Source organism: Conger conger, chromosome 4 (genome assembly GCF_963514075.1).
Source record: "Conger conger chromosome 4, fConCon1.1, whole genome shotgun sequence".
Lineage (NCBI taxonomy): Eukaryota > Metazoa > Chordata > Actinopteri > Anguilliformes > Congridae > Conger > Conger conger.
Genome location: NC_083763.1, coordinates 75,364,955 through 75,377,454, shown reverse-complemented (window position 1 = coordinate 75,377,454; position 12,500 = coordinate 75,364,955). Strand labels below are relative to the sequence as shown.

At 45.7% G+C, this 12,500-nt stretch overlaps 2 protein-coding genes across 2 annotated transcripts in view; one reads left to right on the top strand and one right to left on the bottom strand.

Annotated features, from left to right (window-relative positions):
* Positions 1-12,500, top strand: part of LOC133126798 (E3 ubiquitin/ISG15 ligase TRIM25-like) — a 45,057-nt gene that overhangs the window by 14,737 nt on the left and 17,820 nt on the right. The gene's annotated exons all lie outside the window — the stretch shown is intronic.
* The window catches only part of LOC133126807 (E3 ubiquitin-protein ligase DTX3L-like), a 19,586-nt gene continuing 9,021 nt past the window's right edge, over positions 1,936-12,500 (bottom strand). The window contains exons 2-3 of the mRNA XM_061239203.1: positions 3,913-4,130; positions 1,936-3,144 (exon numbers count right to left, since the gene is read on the bottom strand). Coding sequence (XP_061095187.1) covers positions 3,075-3,144; positions 3,913-4,130 — 288 coding nt within the window. The 3' untranslated portion in view covers positions 1,936-3,074. The remainder of the gene's footprint in view (positions 3,145-3,912; positions 4,131-12,500) is intronic.

The window sequence follows — 12,500 nt, the reverse complement described above, 5'->3', positions numbered from 1 at the left end:
AAATGGCAGAGAAGGGAGAGTATTTAACGTCAAAGTCAACTTATGCATTACCACTACAAAAATACATTTGGAAGGTAGCAAAACATTAATTTATACAGGGGGTAAAGTGAGGGTTCATAACTACTGAACAACAGGCAGCACGCTTTCAACTTTGTACAAGTTGCTGTACATTTGCTGGGGAAGGCAAAATCCCCTGATTGGTTCAAATAAGTCAGTGATTGACGGTGTGTTGTAGCTCCACCCACCCAGAGGATTTTATGTCAAAGTCAACTTATGCATTACCGCTGCCTTTTCTTACACTGGCTCCATGAACTTTCAGCCCCAATAACACTAAAATGAACCCATAAACTCAGACTTTGGAGCCTGAAACAGTATGTCCAATCAATGCATTCAAGTAAAGCTGGGCACAGTTGTCACCAAGTGCTGTGTAACTCCATTCCTACAGGGTTTTTCTGCTGCCATGTTCACACACTTCTCTCACTTGTGCTGGTTCACTGCCACAGTTTATCAGACCACATAATAATAATAATAATAATAATAATAATAATATTATTGTCTGCGTGGGTTTCCTCCCAAAGTCCAAAGACATGCAGGTTAGGCTGAGTCTAAATTGCCCGTGGGTATGAGTGTATGAATGTGTGAGTGAATGGTGTGTGTGCCCTGTGATGGACTGGCGACCTGTCCAGAGTGTGTTCCTGCCTTTTGCCCAATATATGCTGGGATAGGCTCCAGCCCCCCCTGCGACCCTGTTCAGGATAAGGGGGTTAAGATTACATTACATTACAGGCTTTTGGCAGACGCTCTTATCCAGAGTGACGTACAGTTGATTAAACTAAGCAGGAGACAATCCTCCCCTGGAGCAATGCAGAGTTAAGTTGTGGCTACACCGGGGATCGAACCACCGACCTTGCGGGTCCCAGTCATGTACCTTAACCACGACACTACAGGCCGTCCCATAAAAGATAATGGGTGTATGCATGGATAATTATATTAATATTTCACATGATCCAAACCAGGGGTAAATGTGCAAATAGCTGCTACAGTTCACTTCTTTATAAAATAAAATAAAAGCTTGGGCTGATTAATGATCTAAATGCAGGAGTTGGCATGAAACCCTGAAACAGATCTTACCCCTTGCTGTCACAGTCCTATTGCTCTCAAACGCAGGAAATGCTTCACTGACCACAAGCAGAGAGACGTTCCTTTAATTCTTTTATTTTTGCTCAATTTCACTACAAAACGTATAGATCAGGGAGGAAAAGTTTAAGGAGTTAATCATATTATATTCAGATTTATATTCTTCAATTTAATGCAATTTACAGAAATAAGGAATGAAACCTGTGTGTTCGGATGCACATTGTTCCCATACAGCTCTGAGTGAAGGGTTTGGAACAGAACAAGCAATCAGAGGAAATTACCGGAATACATCCTGATACTCCCATATGACAATGTGTTCTGTGTGCTTCTCCAAGACTATCGTCAGCTTCAGGAGAAATATAACCTCATTACTGTGATTAGTCAGGAAGTGTTTTCACACAGAGAAGCCATGTTCATACATGGTTGTTATGAAACCTCTTGTTTTGCAGATATCACATTTACTCATTGTTAGACCGCAATGCTGTATGTGTAAACGCATGTAATAATGTAATGTAATAATTAATAATGATTTAGATTGTAATAATGACTGAGAAGTACTATTTTTCCCTCACATATATATTTTTTCTTTCTTCTGTTGAAGTCTTAACCCTCTCCATTGCTATAAATGGACATTTCAAAAACAGTAAGGAAACAAGTAAATGTTCATAAAGCAGTATTATTACAACAGCTATTGAAATATTTCACGTTTCATATTTCATAAGGGCTATATATAGGCGAGTATATATTTCATATATTTTCAAAAATCATCACATAATTCATGTTTGGGGTTTTGCACTAACAGAAATCCAAATAGATTCTTGAGAATCAAAACATAATCTGCCCAATGGCTTGTCAAATAGGGAAAACTACTTATGTACAAATCTGTAATAAACGCAATCCCATCCCAACAGAACTACCAGACACATACCCCTGTTCCATAGAACCCAGGTGGAAGAAGCCAAGGTGGCTAACCCCATAAGACACTACCAAAAAGGTATCTAACCCCGTAAAACACTACCAAAATGTACCTAACCCCGTAAAACGCTACCAAAAGGTCCCTAACCCCATAAGACACTACAAAAAAGGTACCAGCATTATGTGATGTTATATTATTAGCAATGTTCAAACAAATGACCAAGGCCAACAGGTCTTTTGTTGGCATCTGTTGCAGTGGCCAAGTTGTGGATAACCTCTTGGCAGGTGTGTGTGTGTGTGTCTGTGACTGTGTATGACATCATTAATGAAGGAGGACCAATATTGTTACTGTAAACAGAGGAACAGATGAGTGCACGGCTTATTAAGAGTCTAACACGGAGTCCGCAAAATCAGAACCATCAGGCTTGAGTAGATTTATCTCATACAGGCATGTGTTTCTAAAGCAGTGGCCTGCTATTATCCTCAGATAAAATTCTGCCTCGGAGCTCACAGAGAGGGCAAAGGTCAACACACTGGCTTACCGCATTCCAATCGCTTATTCTATCCCCTTGCGTCCTTTCCTTGCATCCTTCTCTTTCTCCTTAACGCCGGCCAGTGGAGGACACAAGGAAAGGGCGCGAGTAAAGGATGTGGGGACGAGTAAAGGAATTGAGGAAACTTGTGTTCGGCAAATGGGACGTCCTTTTTTTCGGCCAAGCGTCAGTCTGAAGCCCCGTGCGAATCACAGATGTGGCGGGTGGGGTCGATTGTCACACGTTCCAAAGACATACTTCCGCCAAGGACGCGCTCACGCTCCTCACGAGGACCTTCTGCACGGAGCTTCAATGGGCTGGGCTGTCCTCAAAGATGGAGCACCACGATCGCTTCCAGGACTGAGCAGACAAGGACGGGTAAATGAAGCGATTGGAATGGACTGATTTTCCGAGTGTTGATGTGTCTCTTCTTGCCCATTTGGTGGCGCTGTACCGAGAGGGTGGATCTGATGTTTATGTTCTTCCAAGTCATTCGATGAATTTGTCTTTGAGTGCCTCCGTCACGTTACCCAAGAAGTCATCCCCACTGCACTCATAACTGCGGAAAGAAAGAAACACACGTTGGCCATGTCAGAAACGGCTTACTTGTGTACTATTGCTAAGGCTGGGCATTCATTACGGAAAATATTGACTGGAGTCACAGAGCAGTTGTGGCACAGTTGATGAAAATCACAGAAAACCAGGAAAATATGGACTGGATCACCCTCTGCAGCAGCCGTGCATGGCTCTATGCGCTCTGCAGCCATATCACTACCATCGTAGGGAACAGTGTGCAAAGCATCCTGGGAAACTGAGTTTTTTATGTTGCCATACACGCTTTAATAAGTAGCTTTACACATGAATGTGCCGATGGTTAGTCATTGAACGCTCTAACAAAAAGCAGCCAGCAACAGCTCAGTAAATAGAAGGGCGACCTGTAGCGTAGTGGTTAAGGCACGTGACTTGGACCCGCGAGGTTGGTGGTTCGATACCCGGCGTAGCCACAATAAAATCCGCACAGCCGTTGGGCCCTTGAGCAAGGCCCTTAACCCTGCTTTGCCCCAGATTGTCTCCTGCTTAGTCTAATCAACTGTACGTCGCTCTGGATAAGGGCGTCTGCCAAATGCCATTAATGTAATGCAATGAAATAAACATACAGAAACATAAGGATTCAACAGCTGAAGCAGAGACATAAGAGAACTATAGTCATATTTACACTGCTGGTCACTGGTCACTATTCAATTATTCATTTGTGCCAAAAACATATTTAACATCTATCAACATCCTTCAAACAACAAAATGCGCAAATGACGCTACAAGGCCTTACAAGTTTCTTGCATGTGGGATGTCAGTGAAGACGACTCTATCTGGAGCTCCTGGGGTTGCAGCCACAGTAAAAATCAGCTTCTGCTCAAAGGCTCTTTTCAGCAGCTTCAGCACCTTCTGGCCCCTCAGGCAGACTCCTGAGTAGACCCATTGCTCATTGGGTAACCAGGACTCTGCTTGGAGTCCAGTGAAGGGCTTCCCTGGGTTGGGATGGGCCTCCTGAACACACAATATAACACACAGAGAAAAGGGGAACTGTATGAAAATATATTTCATGGAGAAAGATGCGTTTGTTGTTAATTTGTTAAGTGGTTAATCTCGAAAGGATTTGGGATATTTGAGAGACTTAGAGCTCTAATGAGAGAGAGAGAGAGAGAGAGAGAGAGAGAGAGAGAGAGAGAGAGAGAGAGAGAGAGAGAGAGAGAGAGAGAGAGAGAGAGAGAGAGAGAGAGAGAGAGAGAGAGAGAGAGAGAGAGAGAGAGAGAGAGAGAGAGAGAAATGGTAATATACGCACAGTGAGCATTTTATTAGGTAGAGCTATACACCAGCGTGTTAATGCAAATAGTTCATCAGCCAATCATGAGGCAGAAACTAAATGCATAAACGCATGCATGGTCAAGAGGTTGCACCGACAGTTGAATGGTTTTTATTTGCAGAGAATGGTGCAAAAAACAAAAAACATCCATTAACCAGTAGTTCTGCGGGTAAGAATGTCTTGTTAATGAGACAGGTCAGAGGAGAATGGCCAGACTGGTCCAAGCTGTCAGCAAGGTGATAGTAACACCAGCAGCAGCAGAAGACCTCAAGTCTCAAAAATAGTGAGTGTATAGCCCTTTTACAGTTCAGTCTTCATTAGAAACACTAACTGAGGTGGTGCATGCATCTAATTGGGCCACTCTACATTTTTTCAAAAATTGAATTGTATGAATGGTGTCTTATATTGTTCTTACATTCTCCATGCCTGTCTTGGCAAAACAAAGATAAATTAAATAAATATAAAGTTACCTGGAGGAAATGGATGTGATCCTCTGTGTGTGAAAGCTGCTCCAGCTCAGCGTCTCTCCTCCTCAGCTCAGCAATCTCCTGCTCCAGTCGCTCCAGGAGTCCTTCAGCCCGACTCACTTCTGCCGTCTCCTGATCTCTGATCAGCTCTTTCACCTCAGAGCACCTTCTCTCAATGGAGCGGATCATCTCAGTAAAGATCCTCTCACTGTTCTCTACTGCTGCATGTGCAGAGCGCTGTTAGAGACACAGAGAGAGGGCTGTAAATTTTAACTAGGCCTTTCACTCAGCTCTTACTGGGACCCCAGACAGCCTGTTCCCCACAGTGTGGCTGAGTGGGATTGAGCCCCACAGGGCTGGAAAGTGGCCCAACACTGGGCTCCTCACTGGCTGACTGGAGGAGAGCCCTGACTGAGCCCTGAAATGGCTCTTCCAGCAGCCAGCTGTTGTCTTCTCCTCTGGTCAGTACCCACCTTGAGTGACTGCACAGCCTGTCTCAGATCCTGCAGCTCCTTCTCTCTCTCCTGGATTCTCTGCTGGAATTTACTCTGTGTCGCCCCCAGCTGCTTCTGTGGACATACATCAATCATTCCACAACACCGTGACTATAGTATGTACTACTGTCATCATTCAGAGAGGTTCATTCAACATCAGTGTTTCTGCTAGAAATTTAGCTTCCATGGGGGCGGTATTTGGTTACAAATATGTGGCTTCATTTTAAATGAACTGTGACTTTGACTATGGAATGATTTTTGGTGGAAGACAGGGTGTTAATGATCAGGAAACATGTGATCAAGCAGTCAGGTTTCAACAAAATACATCGTTTTAATGACAGCTGGGATGCCTCCAAACTCCACACAGGGTACCATGCACTTTTAACACACATGCACACGTTGTTATCAAAAGCTAACATTGTTCTCAATGACAAAAGGCAACAGCGCTTGAATAATGTAAAACCCGGAAGTGGCTGACTAAAATAGTTAGATGTCCAATTGAGAAGCTTTAAATTATGCTGCCACAATGCGTTTGTAGCCTCCACTGCGATATTTAACTAGACACAAAGCAAAAATAAATGTTTAACAAACTAATAAAACAGCTTAATGTTGAATGTTATATAAAATGAGTAAACAAGCCCTGCTCAACGAGTTCGCCCACCTTTCTCGTAGGCCACTGCACGCTTGCTTTTCAGAGCAGAGCTGCACACAATAACGATGACATCCTGATCATTTTAATGCACTAGCTTGCAGCGGCGGTGATCATTTTGTAGTTACGTGTCATTGTGTCCCAAATCGTTCAAAATGCAATGTCAGGCCTAACTACCACCATCCACAACAATGACAGGTTATCCTACCACAGCTTCACTTAATCTGCTTTACTTCATACAATCAAACTTTGGAGGCGAGGCTCGAAAAGGTGCATGCTATCGTCAAAAACAAACACAGCTTGCAACATTTTCTGCTGGAGTGACGAAGCAGCTCTGTACTGCAGACTGTTGCAGCTAGCCATTATCGACAGACAGCACAACCACAGTAGCCAAAAATCATTTTTTATTTGTAATCATTTTAATGATTTACAGGATGAATCACATATTTTCCTCCCTTCCCACATCTTTTCCTCCGACAGCTATAGGCAGAGTTTCACCTTCAAATCGTTCAACTGATCTATTTAATCATCATGATTACGACATTAAACCCGGAGTTGGGATATGTTCCCTGTGTTTCTCTTTTTGACAACTATTATGCTGAACATGTTAGATTCAATAACACACATGTGCAACTTAAAACATGTCAGATATTCCCTCTTTCTTTGATCTCTACATGTTTGTCCAAACGTTTTAAAATCATCCATCCGTCCAAATTCATAATCTTAATGACATGAAAAGCAGTTTCTGTCCAAACAGTGAGAAATCCTCGTTAAGCAACAGTACCTGCTTTGTTTATATTTTCTGTAGCTTTCTTCATGTCATTATGAATGAGTGCTGCTATTAGAGCCAGAAGTTAGCATTTTTTTGTGTGACAAGGTCCAGTCCTTACCTGTCTCTCAGTCCATTCTTCTGCAGCAGAGACTGTATCATGGCCTCTGTGTTCATCCTGCTTACACAGCAGACAGATACACTGCTGATCGGTACGACAGTAAAACAGTTTGTCATGACGAGAGCAGATCTTCTCATGCAGGTTTCCAAAGGTACTGATCAGTTTGTGTTTCTTTCCTGGGTGAAGCTCATTGTGGAGTTTGAGGTGAGTTTCACAGTAAGAGGCCAGACACACCAGGCAGGACTTGATGGCTTTGCGCTTTCTCCCAGTGCAGACATCACACGCCACGTCTCCAGGTCCAGCGTAACAGTGAGCAGGAGGAGCAGCTTGGAGTCCTGTCTTCTTCAGTTTCTCCACCACTTCAGCCAGCATGGTGTTTTTTCTTAAAACAGGCATTGGGGTGAAGGTCTCTCTGCACTGGGGACAGCTGTAGACACCAGGATCATCCTGACCCCAGTAGCCCTTAATACAGCCCATACAGTAACTGTGTCCACAGGGAATAGTCACCGGATTCTTCAGTAGATCCAGACAGATCGAACAGCTGAACTGGTCCTGATCCAGAAGACCTGCAGCCTGTGCCATTTTACAGCTCAAAGTGACAGAGATTAGTTTTAGTGCAGAATGTAATGAAGTTTCTCTGAATCCGTGTGAGAAAGAGCAGGAGGTATTTCCTGGTTCTTAGCAGACCCGCCTAGATACTGGCCTCTGCTATTGTACTGCTCACAGAAACAGAGTTAAGTTTCGTTTTCTCTGAAACTGCGTGACAGAGAGAGGGGGAGGGACTCCCTGGCTCTCCCCACAGCTGCAGGAGGAGTGGTGATGGACTGAGGCCAGGCTGAGCAGAGCGGTGAGTGTAGAGAGAAAGGTGTGATCTGTCTGTTCATACCTGTTTCTGACAGGAGGTCTGGCCTCGTAACAGTGAGCAGGAGGAGCGGCTATGCTTTGCTGAATAATATTTAATTCGGTTTTTTAACAAAACGGCTAAAAATACACCGGAAATAAGATTGGAAATGAAAGATCTTCTGATTTGAAGCTGGCCTCAGTCCAACACCACACCTCCTGCAGCAGTGGGGAGAGCCAGGGAGTCCCTCCCACTCTCTCTGTCACACCGTTTCATCCATTCATCCATCCATCATCACCCGCTTATCCAGAGTCGGGTCACGGTGGCAGTAGGCAAAGCCGGGTATTCCAGGCGTCCCTCTCCCCAGCAACGCATTCTAGCTCCTCCTGGGGGATCCCGAGGCGTTCCCAGGCCAGGAGAAATATATAATCTCTCTAGCGGGTTCTGGGTCTACCTCCGGGTCTCCGCCCAGTTGGACGAGCCCGGAAAACCTCCAAAGGGAGGCGCCTGGGAGGCATCCTGATCAGATGCCCGAACCACCTCAATTGGCTCCTTTCGACGCGAAGGAGCAGCGGCTCTACTCCGAGCTCCCTCCGGATGTCCGAGCTCCTCACCCTATCTCTAAGGCTGAGCCCGGCCACCCTACGGAGGAAGCTCATTTCGGCCGCTTGTATACACGATCTCGTTCTTTCGGTCACTACCCAAAGCTCGTGACCATAGGTCAGGGTTGGGACATAGATCGACCAGTAAATCCATGTCCACCAGCGGGTTCTTGGGTTGCCGCCCCGACAGGCACCGATGACCTTCTGGCCACAGCTCCTGCTTGCCCCCTCTGCAATGGAGGCTTTGAACATGGCCCACTCGGACTCCATGTCCCCAGCTTCCCCCGGGATGCGTGAGAAGTTCCTCCGGAGGTGGGAGTTGAAGACCTTGCGAACAGGGGCCTTCCCAGTTCACCCTCACTACACGTTTGGATTTACCGGGTCTGTCCGGCAGCCTCCCCGTCCACTTGATCCAACTCACCACCAGGTGGTGATCAGTTGACAGCTCTGCTCCTCTCTTCACCCGAGTGTCCAAGACATACGGCCGCAGGTCTGATGATACGACCACAAAGTCGATCATCGATCTTTGGCCTAAGGTGCTCTGGTACCAAGTACACTTATGAGCTACCCTATGCTCGAACATGGTGTTCGTTATGGACAATCCATGACCAGCACAGAAGTCCAATAACAAAACACTGCTTGGGTTCAGATCAGGCAGGCAATTCCTCCCAATCACCCCCCTCCAGGTTTCTCCATCATTGCCCACGTGAGCGTTGAAGTCGCCCAGCAGAACTATGGAGTCTCCGGGTGGCACCCTTTCCAGGATGCCGCCCAGTGACTCCAAGAAGGCCGGATACTCTGAACTGCCGTTTGGTGCATAAGCACAAATGACAGTCAGAGCTTTCCCCCCAGCGACAGGTAGTCGCAGAGAGGCGACCCTCTCGTTCCCCGGGTGGAACTCCAACACAGTGGCGCTCAGCCGGTGGCTTGTGAGTATCCCCACACCCGCCCGGGGCCTCTCACCTTGAGCAACTCCAGAAAAGAACAGAGTCCAGCCCCTCTCCAGGAGTTTGGTTCCGGAACCAGTACTGTGCGTGGAGGTGAGCCCAACTATATCTAGTTGGTACCGCTCCACCACCCGCACTAGCTCCGGTTCCTTCCCCACCATAGAGGTGACGTTCCACGTCCCCAGAACCAGTCTGCGACTCTGAGGATCAGCACGCCTGGATCCCCGCCTTTGCCTACTGCCCGTTGGGCAAAGCACCCAACTCCGATGCCGACCCCTGCAGGTGGTGAACCTACAGGACGGCGACCCCACGTGACCAGTTCGGGCTGTGCCCGGCCGGGCCCCATGGGATAAGGCCCGGCCACCAGACGTTCGCCGACGAGCTCCCCTCCCCGGTCTGGCTCCAGCAGGGGGCCCCGGTTTCCCTTTTCCGGGCGAGGTAACTGGGTCATTGTGTGGCCGTATCATGGAGTCTTTGAAGTGGAGTCACACAGTTTCAGAGAAAACAAAACTTCACTCTGCCTATTTCAGAGAAACAAACCTTAACTCTGTCTCTGTTTGTGTGAGCACTGAGACAGCAGAAGGCAGTATTTAGGCGGGTCTGCTCAGAACCAGGATATAGCTATTGTTCTTATTCACACAGATTTAGGGAAACTAAACCACATTCTGAACTAAAACTAATCTCTGTCACTTTGAGCTGTAAAATGGCACAGGCTGCAGGTCTTCTGGATCAGGACCAGTTGAGCTGTTCGATCTGTCTGGATCTACTGAAGGATCCGGTGACTATTCCCTGTGGACACAGTTACTGTATGGGCTGTATTAAGGGCTGCTGGGATCAGGATGATCATACTGGTGTCTACAGCTGCCCCCAGTGCAGCGTTCCTTCACCCCAAGGCCTGTTTTAAGAAAAAACACCAAGCTGGCTGAAGTGGTGGAGAAACTGAAGAAGTCAGGACTCCAAGCTGCTCCTCCTGCTCACTGTTACGCTGGACCTGGAGATGTGGCGTGTGATGTCTGCACTGGGAGAAAGCACAAAGCAAGACACCGTCGGTACTACATCTCAACCCTGACACATACGGATGAGGGTTTCCCAGGATGCTTTGCACACCGTCCCGGATGGTGGTAATACTATAGCAGCAGAGCTCAAAGAGGCATAGGAGTGCTGCAGAGGGTGACATCATCCCCTAGAGTCAATGGTAGATGGCAGGCATTTATATAGCGCCTTTATCCAAAGCGCCGTACAATTGATGCTTCTCATTCACCCATTCATACACACTCACACACCAACGGTGATTGGCTGCCATGCAAGGCACTTACCAGCTCGTCAGGAGCATTTAGGGGTGAGGTGACTTGCTCAGGGACACTTCGACACAGCCCGGGCGGGGAACGAACAGGCAACCCTCCGACTGGCAGACGACTGCTCTTACTGCCTGAGCCATGTTGCCCCTTAGAGTCAGGAGAAGAGTGTGATTACCTGGGACCAGGGTCTTTAGCTCAGTCTGCAGTCACACAGGTGTGTCACAGCTTCCAGATAACATCTATAAATCATGACGTATGAATGAACATGGGTGGAAGCTGGCGTGTGTTCAGTGTCTTTGCTTCTCATCACACATGTACATTTACACGCCTGCACTTTTCGTCAGCAAACCTGTGAGTTTCTCCGTGTCTCCTGTGTTGAGCTCAGTCCTTTGATCAGTGTGTGTTTTTTTTCTTACATAGGTTTGAGTGCAAGAAGAATGGTTATAATTTTTTGGACCAGGTGGAGACGGAGCTCAAATTCAGAGGCATTGAATGATTGGGTGAACAGAGACAGCAGATCCACCCACTCAGCACAGCGCCACCAAGTGGACAAGAAGAGAAACCCCACCACTTTGCAAAAGATACCAAGATGGACACAAGATAAACAGTGGGCTCATTCCAGTTGCTTATGTTTCTCCCTGTTTTTATTTTCCTCGCTCCTGACCCAGACATTGATCGGGTCCGCCATCTTTACGGATAATCTAACCTCTTAAACGTTTCCTTAAACACGAGCTCATCCTTTTGCGGAAGTATTTTTTAAATATTTTTTAAATGCTCGACCTGTGGGTCCACCTCTCTCCGTCTGTCACTCTGACGTTTAAAGGAGTGGGGACATTCCATTGGCATAGTTCCCGTTTTCTTGATTTCCCCATCTTTACTTCTTTTTCTTTCATTGGTAGCTTTGCCTGAAGGGCGGAGCTTGGGGCAAGAGAAGGGAAAGGGATAAAGGAGAATAATAAGGGACTGGAATTAGCCCTGTGATGGGGCTTACACTCATACTGCAGGGCTGGTCCAGGCCCTCCGGTGGTTCGGTTCTGACCCTATCATGTAAATAGTATATAGTGACTTCAATAGTATATAGTCACTCCAGTAGTATATAGTCACTTTAATAGTATATATCCACTCCAGTAGTATATAGCCACTTTAATAGTATATAGTCACTTTAATAGAATATAGCCACTCCAGTAGTATATAGTCACTTCAATAGTATATAGCCACTCCAGTCGTATGTAGTCACTTCAATAGTATATAGCAACTTCAGTATAGGCACTTTGATAGTATAGTGACTTTACTGGTATATAATCAATTTTATAGCATATAGCCACTTCACAATTTTGCAATGACACCTCAAAATGTATAAATTCCCCATATAATATAGTCACACTTATACCATGGCTGGTATAAATACTCTAATATTTCTGATTGGTTGACAGCCATACGCTATGTTGTGTTATGAACGGTAAAGTGTATATTGGCGTGGTAATCTGGGTACTTGGAGACATTACTGTTCAAAATCACGACACAAAAACGTTAAAATTGTTGGCATGGAAATCCACGTCCTTATGCTGAAATAAAGGGAAATCTAGCCAAAGCGCAGGTTATAACATTCACACAAACAATAGATAAGGTTAAATATGCATAATGATTCTTAATCATTATATAGTTATTATTTTTCTTCTTATTATTATTATTATTATTATTGTTGTTGTTTTATTTGTTTATTTTATTATCCAGTAAATATCTCAGTTGCAATACATTCTTATGGTCAGGGGTGCAGTAGTTATCAGTGTAGAAATATTAGCATAGCGTAGTTATGTGGATTAGAGTGAAGCATTAGTTATGGAAATATTAGCATAGCGTAGTTAT